The sequence below is a fragment of the Rana temporaria genome, chromosome 3, assembly GCF_905171775.1.
Source record: "Rana temporaria chromosome 3, aRanTem1.1, whole genome shotgun sequence".
In the NCBI taxonomy this organism is placed as follows: Eukaryota; Metazoa; Chordata; class Amphibia; order Anura; family Ranidae; genus Rana; species Rana temporaria.
The window spans coordinates 226,328,602-226,352,671 of NC_053491.1; the positions used below are offsets into that span (position 1 = coordinate 226,328,602).

At 41.5% G+C, this 24,070-nt stretch overlaps 1 protein-coding gene across 6 annotated transcripts in view; it reads right to left on the minus strand.

Moving 5' to 3' along the window:
- Positions 1-450: 450 nt before the first annotated feature.
- The window catches only part of RNF44 (ring finger protein 44), a 76,885-nt gene continuing 53,265 nt past the window's right edge, over positions 451-24,070 (minus strand). For all 6 annotated transcript variants that reach the window (XM_040344387.1, XM_040344390.1, XM_040344393.1 and 3 more), the window contains 9 exons: positions 20,862-21,063; positions 18,688-18,852; positions 16,797-16,964; positions 8,548-8,709; positions 8,184-8,299; positions 7,872-7,959; positions 7,134-7,255; positions 3,830-3,929; positions 451-1,393 (listed from right to left, as the gene is read on the minus strand). In XM_040344387.1, coding sequence (XP_040200321.1) covers positions 1,331-1,393; positions 3,830-3,929; positions 7,134-7,255; positions 7,872-7,959; positions 8,184-8,299; positions 8,548-8,709; positions 16,797-16,964; positions 18,688-18,852; positions 20,862-21,063 — 1,186 coding nt within the window. In that variant the 3' untranslated portion in view covers positions 451-1,330. The remainder of the gene's footprint in view (positions 1,394-3,829; positions 3,930-7,133; positions 7,256-7,871; positions 7,960-8,183; positions 8,300-8,547; positions 8,710-16,796; positions 16,965-18,687; positions 18,853-20,861; positions 21,064-24,070) is intronic.

Here is a 24,070-nt window from a genome sequence, read left to right on the forward strand (position 1 = left end):
TTGAATGGGGAAACTGCGGGTGCCGAGTGCAATCACTAGAACACAGCTTGGCGGGCAACGGATTTGACCCTGTTGCGTCACACCAGCCTGCAACTGTGTGATCTGCTGCCTAACATACACTATGGAGGCATTACCAGGGCTTCTGCTAGCAGAAGACAGGAGAAGGAACACAGGCAAACAGCTCCTGCACCACTAGACTGGCCAATACAACATCTGCTAGACAGCTCGTCTAAAACTATCTAACCGAGGATATTGCTAGAGCAGAGATTCCTGCAACACAACTGCATTAGCAATAATTACTTGCATTACATGAAATGGCACATGGCAGTAGTGACTCGTTAGTAGAGGTCAAGAGGTAAAGAAAGGGTTAGCTGGTGATCAAAAAACTACGAAGAGCCCTCGTCTTCTTTTATCTGTTATTTAGCAGAGACAAACTGTGATGCCTTCCTAGTTTTCACCTCTGCTCCATTTAAAAAAAAAAAAAAAAAAGTTACTGATCTAAAGCAGAGCAAAGGTTGAGGTTTCTCACTGGGTCACAAAAAACATCTATTGCGTTACTGTAAATCATGCTTGTTTCAAATCACACCATTTCATTGCTCTCAGGTAGACTGGAATGGATTGCTAAAACCACACACGTTTGAACAAAGCTTGAGACAAGATTAAAAACAGATTACGGAACAATACTAATAGAAAGTTTAAAAAGGCCAAACTGATTTTACAACCTTCTCTGAATGTGATTAGTTCTCATGGCATCAAGTAATAGAACATAAAATGCTGGTCCACAGAATTAAAAGAAAAATAACAAAAACGGCCCTCTAGGGCTTCAGTGCAAACATATTTAAATAAGCAGCTGTGACATCCCCCTCAACTAAGGGACTAACAGAAGAATTTTGCAGACAGGGAGCCCCTGGTAATGCCTCAAATTCCCGTTCGGGGGTCAGCACTGGCCTTAAAGATCCAGGTCTTTTTTTTTTTTTAACCTGTTAGCCTCAGCTACTCACATTGGAGGAAGGGAGAAAAAGTTACTCTCCAATGTGCAACCCAATTCATCTCCAACACACCTCAAATCCCTCCCAAGTCCCACAACTACAATACATAATGTAGGAGCTCAGCTGGGAAGTACTGGGGTGTAGAGGTACTAGGATGGAGACAGTGGAATGTATGACTCTTGACACCACCTCCAGATTCAAAGCTGCTGTGTCCTAGCCGCTAGGACAAGTGCAAGTGGAGGGGGAAGCTGAAGCATCCGAGACAGGCAAGGAGGCTGGTTTACGTTATGTTGATCCCTCTGGGTTTGTGCACTGGCAGGTGAGAGGGAAAATTCCTGTCCTCACTCCCCATCTCTGTGAGCTTCAGAGGCATCAGCCCGGCAGATGGGACATGTGCGGTTGGACTAAAAAACAAAAACAAAAACAAAAGAAAAAAGTCAAAAAACATTATACACACTACCAAACCTCAACATTAATTTAAAATAAATCAAATCTTTTAACCTGGACCTGTCAGGCATACTGTTGCAAAGAATGTGGGTAGGCATTAGTCTACACCCAATTTGAAACATTTGAGAGTAAACTGAAGTCCTGTCACATTGTGTGTTTATGGACCTTGCACCACATATATATATCTCCATGGTATTAATTAAGTCAGGGGTAGGCAACCTCGACCCTCCAGCTGTTTTGGAACTACAAGTCCCATGAGACATTGCAAGACCCCGACAATCACAGGCATAACGGGATTTGTAGTTTCACCACAGCTGGAGGCCCGAGGTTGCCTACCCCTGATTTAAGTGTTCCTGGGAAAGGGGAAGCAACCCTTGACAGAAACTTGCATTTAGAGAAGCTATTGTATCAAAAAAGAAACCTCAGAGAGAAAATTGGAGTGAAAAAAACTTTTCTGGTATATCTTTAAATCACAGGTGTCAAACACAAGAACCACGGGCCGAATCCAGCCCTCCAGGCCATTTTATGTGGCCCTCGCACCTCTCCTGTAGCTGCAGAAGAGCTCCACCCCTCCTCTTGTCCTCCTCCAGACCCTTACTTTCTGCTTTCAAGCAATGCATCCAGCTTCTTCCCAGCAGCAGCATAATGAAAGGGGGGTGTACTGTGATGTAAGGGAGAGTGGGGGACTCAACTTCTGATGGTGGGGAGGCTCTTGACATCTAATGTAAGGGGAGGGGATGCGCTGGATATCTAATCCTACAGAAACAACCGGCCCTTTTGAGAACAATCATAATGCTGATGCGACCCACGATGAAATGGAGTTTGACACCCCTGCTTTAGATATTTCACCCTCTGCATGTGAATACCAGTGTTTGACACTTTAAACTCTCATGCTGCATACACACGATCATTTTTCAGCATGAAAAAAACAACGTTTTCCCAACTTCATTATTAAAACGATGTTGCCCACACACCATCGTTTAAAAAAAAAAAAAATGCTCTAGCAAAGCGCGGTGACGTACAACAAGTACGACGGCACTATAAAGGAGAAGTTCCATTCGAATGACGCCACCCTTGGGGCCGCTTCAGCTGATTTCCTGTTATTAAAAGATGATTCACGCTTTTCTGTCTGTTACAGCGTGATGAATGTGCTTACTCCATTATGAACGGTAGTTTTACCAGAACGAGCGCTCCCGTCTCATAGCTTGCTTCTGAGCATGCGCAGGTTTTTTACGTCGTTTTAGCTCACACACGATCATTTTTTACAACCCGAAAAACGACATCATTTAAAACAACGTTTAAAAATGCAGCATGTTCGAATTTTTTTTATGTCGTTTTTCAGAACCTGAAAAATTATGTGTAGCCCACACACGATCATTTTAAATGACGTTTTTGAAAAACAGCGTTTTTTTTCATGCTGAAAAATGATCGTGTGTACGCGGCATTACTCACCCCCTTAGTAAGGGCTCAATTCTCGTTTGTTGATTATAAAGAATGAATTAATGCTCATTAACACGCCTATAGCATTTATGATGTTTCTGTTGCCTTGGAAAAAAAACTTGCTAGCTAAATGCTTATGAAATTGTTGCTTTCCTAGGGGCAATTTATTAAAAGGTTACTAAACCCAGTAAAATCAGTCTGAATATGCAGTAAAGCATGCTTGTTATACTCACTGTGGAACCTAAGGGGTTAAAGGGGTTGTAAAAAAAGATTGAGAAAATGTTCTACTTTGACATTTTTGGGAATTCTCTGCAAAATGGATTTGTATACTTTGATCTCTTTGACACCTGGCTTTGCGTCAGCCCTTTCTGAAACAAAAAGCTTTGCCCCTGTAAAAAAAAAATGCACAATGCTTTTGCTCCTGCCTGGCACTGTTGCTGGCTTGATGCTTCTGCCTGCACATAGAAGCAAATGGTGTTAACACATGGCTGCTCTTTTTTTTTTTTTTACAGAAGTGGCTGGAGTTGCTCTGTCCAGGTTCTGTTATTTCCCAGTGCATTCTGGGATACAGGAACCTCCACTGTCTCCCCCCCCCCCCCTAGTGCCCAGCTAACACTTTATAAATGCTTCACTAACATGCCATAAATGCTATTGGTGCGGTCACAAAGCATTTACCATTGAAATCCATGGAGGTGGCTGACAAGCGTCGATGTCTCATGAAAGCAACATGCTGCTTAATTTTTAACACGACAACGCACCAGTGTGTACTGCACTGTGTGGTGCCCATTTTAGTATTTATGGTTGGTGTTGAAAAATGGTTATGAGGCTTAAAAACTACGGAATAAATGCAGCATAAACACATGGTATTTAGACAGACACAAAATTAGGGCAAGTGCTGGCTAAATTACATATGCGATATGAAAAAAATAAAAAAGAAGTGTACAGCAACATACCTTGAGCCACTTGTCAACACATTTTGCATGGAACTCATGGTTACAAGGTAACACTCTAAGAAGCTGCCGACTTTCAAAGTCACTAAAGCACACCACGCACCTGTAAGAGATCAAAAGATTTACTTATAAAAACTGCCAATCTGAGAATTGCTTTATTTTTAAAACGTAACAGTTATTTTCAGCATATCCCAATAAACTTTGAACATAAATCACATGGGGCCTGTTCACACCATACATGCATGTAAACGGATAGGAACTGATGGGAAAACTGTGCAGATTTCACTTGGAGGCATCAGTTTAACTCAGTTTTCATGCAAGTGGACCTCAGTTTTAATGTGTGTCAGTTATGTGCCCTATTCACACCAATGTTAAAGTCATGTCTTTTTTTTTTCCAGTGCAGAAAACTACATACACATTGCAAATTCCTACGCAGAAAAAAAAATTGTTTCTTTTGAGCCCTTGCAGAACGTGTGCAGAAAAACTGACATCTTTGCACCATGGTGTAAAGGAGGCCTTTTGCTTGTTTTAAAGAAATAAAGCTCAATTCATAACACTTTAACCACTTCCATACTGGGCACTTACGCCCCTTCCTGCCCAAGCCAATTTTCAGCTTTCAGCACTGTCGCACTTTGAATGACAATTGCGCGGTCGTGCTACACTGTACCCAAACAATTTTTTTATCATTTTGTTCGCACAAATAGAGCTTTCTTTTGGTGGTATTTGATCACCTCTGCGGTTTTTATTTTTTGCGTTATAAACAAAAGAAGAGTGACAATTTAAAAAAAAAACACACTATTTTTTACTTTTCTATTTAATAAATATCACAATTTTTTTAAAAAAAAAAAAAGTTTTTTTTCCTCAGTTTAGGCCGATATGTATTCTTCTACATATTTTTGGTAAAAAAAAAAAATCGCAATGATCATATATTGATTGGTTTGCGCAAAAGTTATAGCGTTTACAAAATAGCTGATAGATTTATGGCATTTTTATTTTATTAATTTTTTTACTAGTATTGGCGGCGATTTGCGATTTTTTTTTTTTACTGTCACCGTGACATTGCGGCGAACACATCGGACACTTTTGACACGTTTTTGGCGCCATTCACATTTATACAGCGATTAATGCGATAAATATGCACTAATTACTGTATAAATGTGACTGGCATTCAAGGGGTTAACACTAGGGGGTGAGGGAGGGGTTAATATGTATACCTAAATTGTGTTCTAACTGTGGGGAAAGGGGGGTGACCGATCTATGTCCCTATGTACAAGGGACACAGATCGGTCTCCTCTCTCCCCTGACAGGACGTGGAGCTCTGTGTTTACACACAGAGCTCCACGTCTTGTCCCTGTAGCCGCCGATTCCGAGTGCCTGGCGGACATCGCGACCGCCAGGCACGCGCATTGGCATCTCGGGGACGCGCGCGCGACCCCCAGTGGCCGCAATAATTTTCAGAGTAACCGTGGAGCCGTCATTTGACGATGGCCCGGTACTCTAGTGGTTTAAGAGAACGTAAACCTCCTAAAAAAAAATAAATAAAAACAAAAACACCCTGCAAGACAAAAAGGCATAATGAGCTAGTATGCATAGCTCATTATGTATTACTTGCCTCCGATCGAAAGCTCTGCAGCGGTCCACATCTCCCCCTCGGGCCGCCATGTCGTCCTTGAGTTACTTCCGGGTATCGCGGCTCCGGCGCTGTGATTGACCGGAGCTGCGATGACATGACTCCTGCACATGCGTGCGGGAGCCGCCGGTAACGACACAAAGACTGAAGCAACGGCACATAGGTGCCATTGCTTTAGTTTGCCCCAGTGTACATGTGCCGATGAGTTCGGCACATGCAGACACAGGGGGATATCTCCTAAACCGTGCAGGAGATATCCTGGGTAGCTACAGTTAAGCCTTAATATAGGCTTACCTGTAGCATAAAGTTATAAAAAGTGCTTGTTTACACCATATGTTCATGAAAACTGATAAGAAAACTGTGCAGATTTCACTTGCAGAGACACGAGTTTACATGAGTTTTTAAGCACGTCAGTTACGTGCCCTGTTCACGCCACAGTGTTGATGTCACGTAATTTTTTTCCGAAAACTGCATACATGTAACAGATTCCTGCGCAGAAAAAAAATTCACGCGATACCAATCTTGTGGTGTGAACAGGGCACATCGAGAACAATTGTTTTTTGTTGTGCCCTTGCTGAACGTTTGCAGAAATACTGACGTCTCTGCATCATGGTGTGAACGAGACCTTATCCTTTCCTTTGGAAACGTCATACAAAAATTTGGAAATAGTTGAAGTGCACAGCTTCAAACTGTATTTTTTTCAGGCATTTTGAAACTATAATATGGTGGTGTGCCTATACCTACATAGTTAGTGACTTTGTGGAAACAGCTTTCCATTTGTGAGTCAGAGGATTACTGGTGTTTTAGGAAATGGTTTAGGATTCCACTGGGTAAATTGCTAATGGAGGTTCTAACCGTCATGCTTTTTTACCCTCAAGAGAGAGACGGCCTAAACCAGGGATCCTCAAACTACGGCCCTTCAGCTGTTGCGGAAATACACATCCCATGAGGCATTGTAAAACTCTGACATTCACAGACATGACTAGGCATGATGGGAATTGTAGTTCCTGAACAACTGGAGGGCCATTGTTTGAAGACCCCTGGCCTAAAAAAATGAATTCAAAATGTTCCAATCTGACTAAAAACAGGAAATTAAAAGTCTGCATATATTGCAGAAGGAGGAGGGGGGAGTAGGAAGTGAGGACACGTTGCTTTTGGGGAAGGAAGAGAAAATACACCTGGCAATGTGCTCTAAAACAGAACACTGCCATTGGAAGCATCGCCAAACTATGTATCAGACATTAGAGCCATCTACTACCAAAGACCCCATTTAAATAAATATATATATCTTTTTCTTTACCAAGTTCTGCAAGACTGCAAGTCTGAGTGTAGGTCCAGGTTATGTTTCTCTATACAATTTGTTTACCCCTCTATACAAAACGATTTGTTGTTAGTAGATCAATCATTATATCTATTTATTAAATCTTTCTTTTAAAAATTACTATTTATTACAGGCACTTATATCACGCTGTCAATTTACGCGGTGCTTCACATATATATTGTACTTTCACATGTCTTATGAAATTTAAATTTCTTATGATTATTAGCATACACCATTAAAATATGTGTATTACAATAAGCGTGTGTTATTTAGTAAAGCAGGTTTATAAAATTGCTTAGGATCGTAGGAATGTGAACATATAATGGGAGGTAGAGACATCTCCCTCAATTACTCACAATGTCTGCTCAGACTGGTGGCTCTCAAGGTTGAAGCGGTATGATGGAAGCTGCTCAATGTTGGCTTTGGTGAGTCCACGAGGTTTTGCTTCTCCTAAGCGTTCAGCTAAGTTAAGCAATGCCTAAAAGGAAAGATCAATTTATCTAAATGAGATAAGTCAAAGGTTTTATTGACGAGTTGAATGCAGAACATCCCACAATTTGTTGGTGGCTGGCTCACTGGGAGAAGCCACAGAAAACAATAGACACAAGCAGATAGCATTTAGACCATTGAGCTTGAATGCCACAATCCCAGGTGTGAAATGTAACTCAAGCAATATAGCGCTCTGCACACTTAAAGGCCTGGCAATTACAGGATGCTGGAAAGTTCTCAGAGTTGCCTGCCAGGGATGTGGTGTAGTTAGTGAGCGAGCTCAAAAGTCTATTTTTAGATCAATAAGGAAATTGGGTACAATGTTACCAATATATGTCACAAATTAATACGGATAACATCAGGCATGCCTAACAGTATAGCAACTTATATTTTCTCCACCAGAAGGATGGCAAAATTTCCTGTTAAAAAAAAAAGAAAAAAAAAAAAAAAAAGGATGGCAGAATCTAACAAAACAACTTTGCACTTTTAGGTAAGATTTAGAAGCTGCAGAACAAAAAAAAAAAAAAAAATCATTTAAAAGATGCTCCTTTCTCCCAAATGAAGATCACGAAAAGATTATATGAGGAATTCAAAGTTAAACCAACCTCATAGTTCTCCATTTCCACATCGTCCACATCCAAATCCAAACTGATTGCTGGGCCAACAGAAGTGGGAGATACAGGAAGCATGGAACTGAAAGAAGCATGTGAACAATGTGATGATTCAAAACACTGCACTAAATTTGCATTTTTTTTTTTACAAAAGCAAGAAAATAAAAAAAGCATATAAAATAAAAAGTATGGTAGCACTCCTATCACTGGGACAAATGAATTAATGAAGAAAATCTTAAAAAAAAAAAAAAAATATTATATATAATATATATCTTAATCCCAGGATTTACAGCAAGAAATACTCACAGAAAGTAGGGGAGAAAGCTGGGATAATATGAAGGGGGCAGTGCAGGAGGTGGAAGTGGTTGCTGCAGCCGATATCGTTGAGCATTTATTCGCCGTGGCATCAAATGGGCATATGGCTGCAAATTTGCAAAAGTAAAACACAATTATACTCCACATACAAAATCACTTAAAACCACAAGCAAAAAACAAGATAACTTAAAAAAAAAAAACAACACACACACACACACACACACACACACACACACACACACTAAAGAAGTTACTAGGTACATGTAAATTTTCTTTTTAAAATGCATTTTTTTTTATTCTAACCTAGAATATTCACCAAACACTTAACTGGAGAAGTGTCTGACTGCGCACTTACCACTGGAAAGGATAGCTCCTGGTGCAGTGCATCATGGGAGAGGTAATGCATGGGCGCTGAATGGGGTATTGCAGGCACAGGGTGAGAGTGGTGGAATGGGAAATTGCCCATGTGATGTTGGTCCCCTCGAAGCTCTAACTCATTGTCTATCCTCTGCAGTGGCTAGATGGTGAAAATACAGAAGATTAAAGAAAATAAGCCATGCAAAAAAAATAAAACCATAATATGAATGCCATGGCAATATAGCTAAACATACAATATGATGTTCAATTAGAAATACATATTCTCCTATATACCTTCTAAAATGCAAAACTTTGTTTCATTTATTTTTGTATAGGTATTTACGAACCCACAAGTGTGCGGCTGCACCATTTTTTTAGTTTTAGATTAGAGCAGTAAAGGGTTTAGCAACCTTGACAGTTTTTTTTTTTTTTTGCAGTCTGTGTCCCCACTAAGGAGATGATTACAGGGACTCAAGAAATTCACAGATTCTGAGCTGTAAACAGTAGAAGAATTGAGGGGACATCAAATCCAGTCACAACTATCCATGGAGGATTTCCCTCATTTCAGGGAATTTCTCTGTTTCTTTTGTGTCTACAGGCTGTCAAGAAGAAAAAAAAAAAAAAGCCCAATAGAGAACTGATAAGTCCTAACCCTTCCCTACACTATCCCAAAAAAAAGTTTTTAGAAATTGCTTAATTTAACAAATTGATATCATGGACTGAAAAAAAAAAACACATATATAGTATAGCAAAGTACAGTAAATTCCAAAGCCTTGATTATGAGTGGAATCAGAAATACAGAAATTGATTGGCAAATTTATTTATTTTTTTAATAAAAAATACAAAACGGTGAACCAAATCCAATCATAAATTGATTTAAGGTGGCCATAGATCGATCGATATTTAGCCAATTTAGCTAAATCTTGATCCATCAATTGTGGTTCCCACCCGACAAACTCACTGTTAGAATACAATGGCACAGTGGGGAGGTATCCTCTATCCAGCTTGCTTGTGTGGATGGGGGAATTAGTTTGTTTTGCATTCAGCACACTGAATAAACCCCCCCCATAACTTTATGGCCAGATTTAGATTGGGCATAATGAGTCACACAAAGAAATCTGTCAGTCTCATCCTTTCGGGAAAAACAAAACAAAAAAACCTATGTGTACATCCAACCTCACTGATACAATCAAATACACGCAATGGGCACTTTATCAGGTACACCTGCTTAACACATATTCAACAGATAATTATCAGCCTGCAACTTAATACCCAAGGCATATACATGGTCAAAAAGGTACAGACACTATATTGTATGCAGGTATATGGATATGCATATGGCAAATTTATTTGGAAACCTCAATCTGATTGCCTAGGAAGGAATTGCTTTGGGGATGGAGATTACATGCTACCCAAGGGGCTTATCACACATAATCATGGGCCTGCAATGGACACAGACACTTTCGGTTCCACTGCAATCACATTCCTTGATCCACGAGGACTATGCAGATGACCAGGATACCAAGGCAGAGGCTGAAGAAGTCAGACAGTCAAGGAGAATAGGTGAGCCAAAATTAGGCTCAATACCCCAAAATCCCCTAAAAGGAAAGAAGGGAGAAAGTCCATGACAACCAAGGAAAGGTCTACCGACTCAAAAGGATTTCCTTAGTGAAGATTTAAGTAGGGCAGCCAAGCGCTTTGGTGACCAACACTAGACACCTGCAAGGCCCTACTGGGTCAAAAACTTGTAGGTGTTAGGCCCTTCAATAGTGCTCTGAAAGCAAGCATTTAGAAAGTGGACTCTCTTTATCAAGGGTTGTCCAAGCATTCCACAATGGGGTAGACAGACCCTCCACCAGTCACACTATGAGCTCACCTCCCAGAACGGCCCCAATTAGGCCTAGTAGCACCTCCCTCTCTTGGGATCACAATCAGAGATGTCTTTTTAAGCTCCTATAAGTGGGCTCTTGCAAGCATGGTCTCTCATAGATGGTGAAAATATGTGGGTAAAGAAGGAACTAACAGTGTAGTACTGTAAATGTCATTTATTTAAAAAATATACAACTTTTCCACTCACATTTAAAAATGAACCAACCCTGGTGGATACAGGTGATGAACTTGGGCATATACAGATCCTTCCCTGGGGTCACAGAATCATCTGCAAGTCTTTGGCCCTGCTGCCCTCCTGGGTGATCTTATGCTTCCTAGGACCAACGCAATGTGACAAGCCCTTGCGGATGATTTTGTGACCCCCAGGAATGGATCTGTATATTCCCAAGTTCATCACATGTATGCACCGGGGCTAGTGCATTTTAAATTGAGTGGAACAGTTGTATCATTTTTAAATAAAAAGTTTACAGTACTACACTATGTTAGTTTCTCCTTTACCCATATGTTGTCACCATCTATGAGAGACTACGCTTGCACGAGCCCACTGATGGGAGCTTAAAAAGACATCATCTCGGATTGTTACACCAGGAGGGGAAGGTGCTACCAAGCCCGATTGGGGGCCATTCTGGGAGGTGAGCACATAGTGTAACTGGTGGAGGGGTCCACTTGATGTTACTTATTTGCCATTCATTAACGGTTGGATACCTTGCGGATTTCACCGGTGCACAAGAAAATTGCACCCATTATATGGACTTTGTTTTGTCTATTTAAAAGTTATGTGTTATATTTATTACTCCCATTAGGGGTCACTGTTGTGCACTGATTGTTTATATTGCTAGTGAAGTTATTAGTGTGTGGTGTTGAGGTAGCGCTTCATCTTTTTATAAAGTTAAAAAGGGTTGTTTTGAGCACCCTAATGCCAGGGTCGCAAACTACTCAAGAACCTGTCCAGATGTGCTTGTAGCCCTATCCACATAAGGGTGCACTTTCATGAACAAGGCCCATCAATAAAGTTAGCAGACCTCTGGTTCCAAGCCCTAGAAGTTAGGATCTGAAGACCTGCAAGTTCTTACTCCATGGAGGAGAAGCAAGACCCCATACACACTATTCGATTTTCTGTAGATTTTTGTCTTCGTATTTACCAAAACCATATAATATGAGGTCAAACCTTAAAGTGGAGTTCCACCCATTTTTTTATGTTTGTCTGTGCTGCATGCTCTAATCTCATAGTGTTCAGAATGGACAATTTTTATTTAATTTGTTGCTTGTAAATACCTTTATTTTGTAGTCCTTCATTACTTCCTCCTCCTTATTTGCCTAGGCTATTTGCAAGGGTTTCTGGGATAGGCATCATGTTTCCCAGTAGTCCTTGCAAACCTGACTGAAACCTATTACATTGCTTGTGCACTGAGCATGTGCGAGATATACAAAGCTGAAATCCAGGAAGTCATACAGTCTGGCTTCATGATGCCCACACTTAAGATGGCCACGGTCTATTTCTAGATTATAAACTATTTAAATGCTGTAACAACCTAACAAAACAGACCTTAGTTTACAGACTAACTTTACTAGAATACATTAAGCTTGTGTATTACAGGGGTATTTATATTTGAAAAGTGAAATTGTGGGTGGAACTCCCCTTTAAGAGCTTCAATTTGTATGCAGTCAGGCAGGCGCTTGGTTTTGGTAACTCTGAAAGACAGAAAATCTGCAGAAAATCTAATAGTGTGTATGGGGCCAAGAGTAAGATTCACCTGACCCTTCTATAGATCTCCTGCATTGAGGCAGCAGTACATTTCAGCCCTAGTAGCACTGCTAAATGATGGTGTCAAGAGCAGGTCCTAAGTGATGATGTCCTTCAAAGAGTAAGCAAATCAGATGTTGTGGACTAACCCGCATGAAAACCGCAGCTACACTGCGGCCAAATCGCAGTGTATCAGTGTGAAGCTGCCCTTAAGCGCGTATCAAAGTAATTTTTGACTTGTTAAAAATGTATTAGCAAAAGGCACAGCATTGTCGATGTATAAAGACAATACATGCTCCCTCTAGTGGGCAATTCCCTGTACAAATTAAAACAAGGCATCCCATGTTTTCAGGTTTTCCCTCAGATGAAATGGCTGTGGTAATTACTAGGGCAGTGAAACTGATCAAATTACCTATGAAAAATAATGGAAAGCCTGAAAACATGACCTGTTGGGGCGCCTTGAGGACTGGAGTTGAGAAACACTGGTCTAGACCAGTGTTTCCCAACTCCAGTCCTCAAGGCACACCAATTACATGCAAATTAAAAAAAACGTGAGGGAAGTGCATCATACCATCAAGTTAGCATGTGCTAAAATACCTAACGAATACTTCATGCACCTTGCTGATTTGATATAGCAATTAATATAGGCTGGTATGATGAAGGTTAAAGGGAGTGGTACTTAGTACAAATTGGTTAAAGCTGTTAAAGATACTACAGACTGCAGGCCAATATCACTAAAGATAAACCTTAGTGTGCAGAACCCACACGACACCCAGAGTTCACCAATGGGGGGTTATGTACTAAAACTGGAGTGTGCAAAATGTGGTGCAGCTCTGCAAATTAACCAATCAGCTTTCTGTTTTTTTTTTTTTTGCCAAAGCTTAACTGAATAAGCTTTAGTTAGAAGGGGATTACTTTATATGCACGGCTGCACCAGATTCTGATTGCTCCAGTATTAGTAAATCTCCCCCAATAGGTCAAGTCGTGTAGACATTCAGAGAAATCTTTTAGTTCTATTACTGCACCTTAAAGGATACTATGTTGTGAAGCAAAATAAGTTTGTGGCATATCATTTGGGGTATAACTGCTTTAATTAGAGCGCTGTGAAATTCTATTTAAACTTGAAAAGCCGCACACAGCTCAATACAAACAGTAACTGTTCTACCTAACAAAGGATTTGTAATTGCATTTAGCGATTCGGGACCGCTGTGACAGCAAAGGTTTTGTCCTGTAAGTGTGCTCAGGCAGCACTGAGCAAAGAAAAAGAACCCTTAGGCTGGATTCACATATATGCAGGGCAGGTTTCTGTGCAGAGTCCGGGGCCAGGTTTCCTTTCAGTGGTTCAGGTGCGATTTTGGACACTTAAAATCGCACATGAACCAGACTGAAAAACGCAAAAGAACCTTTTTTTTTTTCCCATTTTCACCGCAAACAGCTCCATTGAAAGCCGGTCTGGTTCACATGTTATGCGAATCTGACGCAGTTCAAAACACATCCGGTGTGAACTGAGCCTAACCCAGTGTGCACATTGCTGTGCACAGGCTAACCAAGGACTAAAAACACACGGTTACCTAAAATAGTCATAGAATAATCTGAAGCAAGTGTTTTATATCAGCCTGGAGTACAGATTAAGGGATCATGCACTTTGGGCTAAAAAAAAAAAAAAAAAAAAAAAAACCACAAACACACACACACACACACACACACACACCAGTTTTACAGGCCGTTTCTTTTTTCCGCCTGTAAACATGTCTCTAGGTTTGTGCATGGACACGTAAGCTATGTTAGAAGGAGCATTTACAGGTTGGAGAAAATAAATAAATAATAAATTTACCAGCGAGTTCAGGAGGGGAGCTTTTTAGCAGAAACAATAAGAAAATGTGCATAAATGCTAGATATGTTTAGGCGCGTTAATGCATTCTAATGGCTAGAAACAATTAATATTCTGGCCAATAGAATGCATTAATGAAAAATGTGGCTTTAGGTGCATTTAAGCTGCTTTTTCCTGCAAGGGGTAAAAGGTTTACATACCCTGCAGAATTTATGATTTCTTGGGCATTTTTCAGAGAATATGAATAACACAAAAACTTTTTTCACTCATGGTTGTTGTTTGGCTGAAGCCATTTATTATCAATCAACTGTGTTTACTGTTTAAATCATTACAAGAGAAACTACCAAAATGACCCTGATCAAAAGTTTACATACCCAAGTTCTTAATATTGTGTATTGCCCCCTTTAACATCAATGACAGCTTGAAGTCTTTTGTGGTATTTGTGGATGAGACTCTATCTTCTCAGATGGTAAAGCTGCCCATTCCTCTTGGCAAAAAGCCTCCAGTTCCTGTAAATTTTTGGTCTGTCTTGCATGGACTGCACGTTTGATCTCCCCAGAGTGGCTCAAGTATATTGAGATCAGGAGACAGACAGCCACTCCAGAACCTTCACTTTATTCTGCTGTAGCCAATGACAGGTCGACTTGGCCTTGTGTTTTGGATCATTGTCATGTTGGAATGTCCAAGTACGTCACATGCACAGCTTCCTGGCTGATGAATGAAAATGTTCCTCCAGTATTTTTTGATAACATACTGCATTCATCTTGTCATCAATTGTGACCAAATTGCATGTGCCTTTGTAGCTCACACATACCCCAAACATCAGCAATCCACCTTCATGTTTCACAGTAGGAATGGTGTACATTTCATCATAGGTCTTGTTGACTCCTCTCCAAATGTAGCATTTATGGTTGTGGCCAAAAAGCTAAATTTTGGTCTCATCACTCCAAATGACTTTGTGCCACAAGGTTTGAGGCTTGTCTCTGTTTTGTTTTGTTTAGTGTACAGTAAGCAGGATAGTTTGTGACATTTGCGTAGCAATGGCTTTCTTCTGGCAACTCAACCATGCAGCACATCTTTCTTCAAGTGCCTCCTTATTGTGCATCTTAAAACAGCCACACCACAGAGAGTCCTGCATTTCACCTGAAGTTATTTGTGGGTTTTTCTTTTCATCCCAAACAATTTTCCTGGCAGTTGTGGCTGAAATTTTAGTTGGTCTACATGACCGTGCTTTGGTTTCAACATAACCCCTGATTTTCCCACTATCTTTTTATATTCCTTTCCTGTTCAATTACCTTTTCCGCAGATCCTTTAACAATTCTATTGCTTCCCCATGACTCAGAATCCAGAAACGTCAGTGCAGCACTGGATGAAAGATGCAAGGGTCCATCAGGAGTCCAGAAACACATTGGCCTTTTATACACACACTAAGCAAACAGGTTATGATGGTTACCTTTAATAGCCATTCCAACACCTATGTGTCAACTTGTGTGCATGTTATCAGACTAAATCACCAGGGTATGCAAACTTTTGATCAGGGTCATTTGGGTAGTTTCTGTTGCCATTATGAGTCAACACAGTTGATGGTTAATAAATGGCTTCAGCCAAACTCTAACCATGAGTGAAATAAATGTTTTTGTGTTATCATTCATATTCATTGAAAAATGGCCAAGAAATCATAAATTCTGTCAGGGTATGTAAACTTATGAGCAGAACTGTATATACATTTTCTAGTTAAACCTATCAGGATAGAAATGTATTTCTAAAAGGTGCAAGCTACATAGCAGTCATCCTTATTCTCACTATTTTCCATCACTACAGTGAGATTAAAAAGAAATGCACATCAGGTGTCCTAACATGTCAGCTTGTTTTGCACAATAAAACACTATGAAGTTAATATCATAAAAAAATAAACAACAGTAGCTCCCATCTTTTTATATTAAATGATCAAACTTGAACTTTAAAATGTGCATGTGCACACATTAGATCCAACTTGTAGCCACAGACTCTCGTTTTGTTGTCAACAGGGGGCAACATTCTTTATATCTAAGCAAATGGACCCCTGAGACAAGTGTGGCAGGATTCCAGCTGCTGTTTGTTAAGCAGGAAAACACACAGGATAACTTATATATGCTACTGCACTGAAGAGTTGGCAGCAGGTCCTGCTTTTCACTTAGGGCCAATTCACACCATGCCCTCCAGTGCGATTCACACTGCATTCAAACTGCAGTCCATTTGCAATCTGCAGCAGCTGTCAATAAGTTGACAACTCAAAACGCACACAGTGCTTTTGCCAGCACTAGATCGCATGGTACTTTTATACTGGTTGCAGTGGGTTTCTTAAAGTAGTGCATGCAGTGCAATTTTAACCATTCAAAATGAATGGGCTAAAAACGCACCACACAAAGCCACATGAAGAATACAAAGTGCGATTACTGAGCGGGCATGATGTGAACCAGCCCTTAAAGTAGACACCCTGAAAGAGGTGATGAAACTAATGGAAACCAGCTCTAGATCACTCACAAGAGTCACATAAACTTAAGTACCACAGATGTACACTGAAAGTAAAGTCATGTTAGAAGTATGTCATACAAGTACACAATGAGTAATGGCCCAGCAATACTTTCTGGTCAAGATTCTGAGGTGTGGATATTATTAGCATTACATTCTCTTATCTAGCTGGTTGTAGAACCTCAGGCTGTAAACCAAGCAGTGGAAAGCACACAAGGATTGCAATTTATGCCAACATTAAAAAAAAAAGTTGTTTTATCTTGGCACTTACCACTCTCTGTGGTTGCACTGTAACAAATGGGGTCAGAGAGGCCAAATGAGGCGGCTGGTGTGGTGGCAGCGGTGGGTGAGGGTGCAAGATGTAATGTTCGCTGGATAAGAGCGGAGGAAATGGCTGGTACGAGACAGGAAGCTGCTGCATGGTGCACCCTGGTATGATCTTCAAGAAAAGTAATACTAGTTATTGCTTCAAACTAAATATATTACTAAATCAAACAATTTATAGGTTATTTTATTAAGACATTGTTTTATTTTATCAAAAAAATGCTAAAATTACTCAGGTATCACAATTCGTACAAATAGTTTGTTAAAAACCGAGCATACTATGCTTACTCGGGGCAAAGCAACATGTCCACCTTGACAATGGGATGGGCTCTTTCCACGCATGTCTTTCTGTTTACCAGCTGGAGTAAAACCTATTTCTTCTGCATGACTCTCTCCCTGCAGCCAACCACCAGACCTAGCTGCTGTCCAGTGGGAGCAAAGAGTGGAGGGCACTTAACTCTGTGTAAACTCCAATCCAGTATTGAAAAATAGGGGGACGGATGTACTTGGAAGGCAATTATGTGCTCCTCATCTGCCCGGATTTCCCTAAGAGCCCTTTCACACAGTGCCGCCCATAGTGTTGGCGGTAAAACACCGCTATTTTTACCGCCGACGCTATGGGCAGATTTGCGGTGCATTTCGGTCGCTAGCGGGGCACATTTCCCCCCCCCCCCCCCGCTGTCCCATTGATTTCAATGGGCAGCAACGGTGGAGAAGCGGTAAACACACCGCTCCTCCTCCGCTCCAAAGATGCGGCTAGCAGGACTTTTTTTACCGTCCTGCTAGCGCACGGCTCCAGTGTGAAAGCTTCTCGAGCCTTAGAACAGGGAGAGCCAAGTGTAAACAAGCATCTCCCCATTCTGCCTAGTGACACGGTCACTAATCGTCTGCTCCCTCTCATCGGGAGCAGCGATCAGTGACGTGTCACTCGTAGCCATGCCCCCTAACAGTTAGAATCACTCCCTAGGACACACTTAACCCTTTCCTAGCCCCTGAGTGGTTAACCCCTTCACTGCCAGTCACATTTATACAGTAATCAGTGCATATTTATAGCACTGATCACTGTATAAATGTGAATGGTGACAAAATAGCGCCAAAAGTGTCCGATATAATGGTCGCAGTCAGGATATAAATTACAGATCGCCGCCATAACAAGTAGAAAAAAAATATTATATATAAAAAAAAATATGTCATAACCCCCTATTTTGTAGACACTATAACTTTTGCGCAAACCAATCAATGTACGCTCATTGCAATTTTTTTTACCAAAAATACATAGAAGAGTACGTATCGGCAAAAACTGGAAAAACATTTTTTTTGGAGATTTTTTTGTGGATATTTATTATAGCAAAAAGTAAAAAATATTGAATTATTTCTAAATTGTCGCTCTATTTTTGTTTATAGCGCAAAAAATAAAAACCGCAGAGGTGATCAAATACCACCAAAAGAAGGCTCCATTTGTGGGGGAAAAAAGGACGTCAATTTTGGTTGGGAGCCATGTTGCACGACCGCGCAATTGTCAGTTAAAGCGGCGCAGTGCAGAATCGCAAAAAGTGCTAAGCGGCCGCCTCAGCAGCTCGCTTAGAGGCTGAGACAGGCATCAGTCCAGGCAGCTGGCGGATCCAGACGTCTTAAGTCAGGATGAATCGCTGCCTTGACCGATTCCAGCGGAGAGTGGACTTCAGACTGAATGGCACCCTGTGACCCATAGGAGAAGCCCAGGGTAAAAAGCTCAGGCTTTAAATAAAAAGGTACTCAGAAGTTTTTTTAATATTACATTTTAAAAATAAAACATTTCACAGCAACTATTGACATTTTTAAGACTTGTTCTTACTTACTGGAGGAGGCAGGCAGCAAAGTGGGTAGTGCTGGCTGCTGAACATGACAGAACATGCTGGCAGCTGCTGCGTGCTGCACCCTGGGATGTGCTGCCCAGCGTGCAAAGGGAAACCTTGAGTTACCGTTGTAACAGTGTATGAAAGAGGGACAGGTCCCTGGTGCACCTGGCAAAGAAAATACAAGAGTACAGAAGTTGTAAAACATACATAGCACTACTGCCAATATGCACAGCTCTAATCTCTGAAGCCAATCAATTTTCATGCCTCAAGTCTACCCAAAACAATTCAGCTTTTCAACCGAGCTTCCAGTTTATCTACAAAGTGATTGTTCCATGTATTCATATAGAGTGCACTACAAACCAAGAGACATGGCATCTAGGTTCAGCATCTATTAGTGCATTTTCCTATGGTTCCCAACAGCACCCAAAGCGCAATCCTGTTACAGTAATACATTTTTTAATGCACCTACTTCCACAAACCTGTACCTGCAATAATCGCACTAGTTCTGCTAGTTAAAATTTAATGGCCGAGAAGCTGTCTGGAGATACCTTTAAAAAATATAGGACTCAGCAGGTGGAATTATATCAAAGAAATCATCTTTTTTCTTTCCCAGAGTTTGAAACTAAACACGTCTAATGAAAGCCACATACTAAGACAGAGTGCTATAAGGAAGTCTTTTGCCGAAACATGTCAGCGTTTTGATGTCGCAATGCTGTTTGTGCTCAATAAAGAAAGCAAATAGAGTTGCCGGCATTTTTTTTTGCCATTTTTTTACATGCTAACACAGACCCTGAAACAGAACAGTTGGTAATAAAACCTGACAGATGTTTTATGCTCTGCTGTAAAAAATAATAAATAGTGTTGATGAAACCTTTACAGTTATCACCAGAATAGGAGGTGAGGGGGGAAGTCTATCAATGGGAACACTTGGTCTTGTGACAACTAAGAGGATTTGACCCTTAGTTCAGAGAAGTTTCTATGCACTGTTAATAAAATTGCTGGCTGTCACTTTAACCAGTTAAGGACCGCCGCACGTCGGCAGAATGGCACGGCTGGGCATATGGACGTACAGGTACGCCCCCTTTAAGAAGCCCAACCGTGGGTCGCGAGCACGAGTTCCGTGACCGCAGGACCCGATCGCCGCCGGTATCCCGCGATCGGGTCACAGAGCTGAAGAACAGGGAGAGGCAAGTGTAAACTAACCTCTCCACGTGCTTTCTAGTGAGCCTGTCACTGATCGTCTGTTCCCTGTCATAGGGAACGAAGATCAGTGACATCACGCGCCCAGTCACGCCCCCCTACAGTAAGAAACACACATTAGGGAACACTTAACCCCATTATCGCCCCCTACAGGTTAACCCCTTCACTACCGGTGTAATTTTCACAGTAACCAGTGCATTTTTATAGCACTGTTTGCTGTAAAAATGACAATGGTCCCAAAATAGTGTCAAAAGTGTCCGCCATAATGTCGCAGTCACGATAAAAAAAAAAAAAAAACAACGCTGATCGCCATTACTAGAAAAAATGTATTCTTAATAAAAATGCCATAAAACTATGCCCTATTTTGTAGACGCTATAACTTTTGCGCAAACCAATCAATAAATGCTTATTTTTTTTTACCAAAAATAGGTAGAAGAAGAATACGTATCTGCCTAAACGGAGGAAAAAAAAATAGTTTTTTTTATATATTTTTGGGGGATATTATAGCAAAAAGTAAAAACCGCTGTTGATCAAATACCACCAAAAGAAAGCTCTATTTGTGGGGAAAAAAGGACGACAATTTTGTTTGGAAGCCACGTTGCACGACCGCGCAATTGTCAGTTAAAGCGGCGCAGTGCCGAATCACAAAAAGGGGCCTGGTGCTTTAGCTGCATAATGGTTAAGTGGTTAAAGAAGCAGCTAGGTGGTTTGCTACAAGCATTCACTTTGTTGAAGTGACAGTCAGTACTCTCATTAGGATTGGTATTTAACCTCTATAAACTGGGAGCTGTAGGCTTGGAAAAAAAGCTCCTTGAAGCCGGCAAATGCTTGCTTTACACAGCTTTTAGCAAGCCCAGCATTAACACCTTCCACAAGTCTGATTGGATAGTGCACTCCCCCTGAATTACATTCTAACATGCTTTGGAATTCCCACAGTATCGATCAACTTAAAATATAATTTTTCAAACGGTTACCTGTTCATGAAGGTCAACCATGAATGGTGTTTGCTGAGTGGAGTGTGAAGTGGGGTGGAGCATTCGTGGTGGAGTGCTGGTGAGGGCGTAAACTCTATGTTCATCTACAGGAAATAAGGCAGCCCACAAGGAACTATCATCCTGACCGACGATACTCTGTTGGGGTCTGTCCCTCCTTCCCCACTGACGCCTCACTGGAGGGCTGGATGGGATGAAACAAAAGCAATAAATAGTAATGGAATAGAAATGGCATTTTAGAGGAAATAAAAAGAGAGCCACTTAAATGGAGTCACATTAGAACCAATATTTTTGCATAATGTACTGAGGGAAACAAGTATGCCCAATAGGCAAACACATAACTTAGAAAGTATTACATGAAACTTTATAACCAACTGTTAAACACATTCATATATAGTTTATTTTTATTTTTTTAAATAATAGCAATAATAATAATAATAATAATAATAATAATAATAATAATAATAATAATAATAATAATAATAGCTCCATGGTCTAAAACGTAGCTAGCATATATGTTTTTTCTCCTCCATGGACCACATTGTGTTTTTCAATCCATAACACATTTTTTTTCCGACTGTTAAAAGCACAAGTGCTGGAGATACTTGCCCGTGCAAGATAACAAGATCTTTGTGCACACTGTAAAATCTTTTTCTTGAAGTCCATTGAAGGTCATAGGAAACCAGCAACTCTAAAAACAGTCAGATGATACCACTTTCTACAGAAAAATTAGGACAGTGGCAAGCAGGAAAAAAAAAAAAGTTTTAAGTGAGCCCTATGTACAAACCCTTCATTTATCCAGCATGCCTGGATGAGAGCATTACATAGGGCCAATAAAAAACACAAAAGGGGTGGGACCTGTGTTCTTCAATGGACTTGAACAAAAAAATTATGTTAAGTACAATTTCTTTATTGTCCATTTTTTTACAGTCCGGACACTCAGAAGAAATCCAACTAAGGGGTGGTAACAGCCACTGAAAAGTCCAACTGATATGGGAACTACCCCACAACAGTCTGAATGAATCAATTCTAGCATCTAGGCAGGGTGAAAAAAAAAAAAAAAGGTGTTATATCCTCTGTGTTGTGAGGGACACAAGACTCTGGGCTGGAACAATGGATGTTTATTCAGTACAGACTGTACACTGCAACATGCATCTCAGGACATTACATATCTCTGCTTCCTACATGTGGTCTCTCTAAGATGGCTACTATGCCCCTTGACCCTTGTCATCACTGCTGGGTGGAGCCAGCCTTAAAGTGCCAGTACATGTGAAACCCTTCAGGTATAACACCTTCCATCCATCCCTAAAAAAAAACAAAAACAAAAAAAAACACAAAACAATAACAGGCACAAAACATTAACTGATAGCTGTCCAATAACAGTCCTCCAAACACAGGAGAATTATGGGACTTCAAGCTTCCAGGAACCGTTGCGGGGTTAATCTGTCATCGGATCACTTCCGTCGGCCCCGTCGAAAGTCTCGTAACCGCTCTTGCAACTGAAACCGGTCAGGAGGGCGACAGTGTCGTTGAGGCCGGGCATCCAGCGATTCGGGACCGGAGGAAACAGGGCTGGCCGGAATGGGTACTGGCGGGGCCAAGAAGGGATCCCCCAGCTCAGAGGGTAAACAGACCTCCGGACCAGAGCTGGAGGACTCTGTTGGAGACGAGTTCAAAAGTTCAGAGTCCCCACAATCATCAGTCTCTGTGCATCCTGATTCGCTGGGAGCAGATCCTTGAGATACTGGTGGTTCAGCCGGCATCAGGGATTCGGGCAGTTGAGAACGAGGACGCAGTTGGTCCGCATGACGTCTGCAAATGGAACCATCTTCCAGGCGTACCTTGTACATCTTGGGTCCCAAAGTCTCTGCAATGACAGCAGGAAGCCAACGGGTGTTGGAAGCCCCATAAGATCGGGCCCATACCTTTTGTTGGGTTGTGAATCGGGGGAGCTCGTTGTGTTTGACCATTTTGTCTTGGGACTGTAGTACATGTTCCTGGACTGTTTGAGGGCGGAGCATATCCAAAACAGTCCATGGCTGGCGCCCCAGAAGGAGTTCTGCTGGAGTTTTCCCAGTGGTTGCATGTGGTGTGTTTCTGTAAGCAGAAAGGAAGGAGTCCAGCTGCTGGGGTGACAGGGACTGTTGTTTACTTGCAGACACTGTAGCTTTGAAATAGCGTTTAAAAGTCTGCACAAAGCACTCTGCTTGACCATTTGTAGCCGGGTGGTAAGGTGCGGTCAACTTGTGCTTGATGTTGTGGGCAGTCAGGAAACGCTGAAACTCCTGACTGGTGAATTGTGCACCGTTGTCTGTGACGATTTCTCTGGGGTATCCAAACGTAGCAGCGAGATGCAACAGTATGGAAACCGTTGCCTTAGTCGTTGGCTGAGTAACAGGAATGACCTCAGGCCACTTTGAATGGGCGTCCACTATGATCAAGAAGGTGTGTCCTCTGATCGGGCCTGCAAAGTCCAAGTGTAGGCGAAACCAAGGAACCGTGGGCCAAGTCCAGGGCTGGATGCACCCTCGAGGAGGGTCTCTTGCCGTTTGTGCACATCCAGCACAAGCATTCACATATGTTGTGATATCTGAGTCTAGGTTTGGCCACCACACATAGCCTCTGGCCTTTTGTTTCATACGTGTGCTCCCGGGATGACCAGTATGTAGCAAGTCCAGAATGTGTCTCCGGAGGGTCTGTGGAATGATCACTCGGTCTCCCCATAAAACACAGTTGCCAGCCACAGTTAATTCCATACGCCTACGGAAATAAGGTTCATACTCCTGTGTGACAGTTGCAGGCCAACCGGAACGTACCCAGGAGAGTATTGTTTTCAGAAAGGTATCCTTGGTTGTATGGGCTGCTATCTCCCCAGAAGACAAGAAGGACAGGCTGGTGTAACGACAACTCTTGACCGGTGGAGAAAAGTCCATGGACCTCCCTGTCAGTCGGGACATAGCGTCCGCATTAGCATTGGCATCATGACCACGATACTGAATTTTGTAGCTGTATGCCCCCAAGAATAGGGCATAGCGTTGGAGGCGGGCCGCAGTAGTCTAGGAGATGCCTTTGTCAGGGCTAAAGATCTGAAGGAGCGGTTTATGGTCCGTCAGTATGGTGAATTCCCTACCATACAGGTAAAGATGAAACTTCTTAATTGCCCATATCAGCGCAAGAGCCTCTTTGTCAAT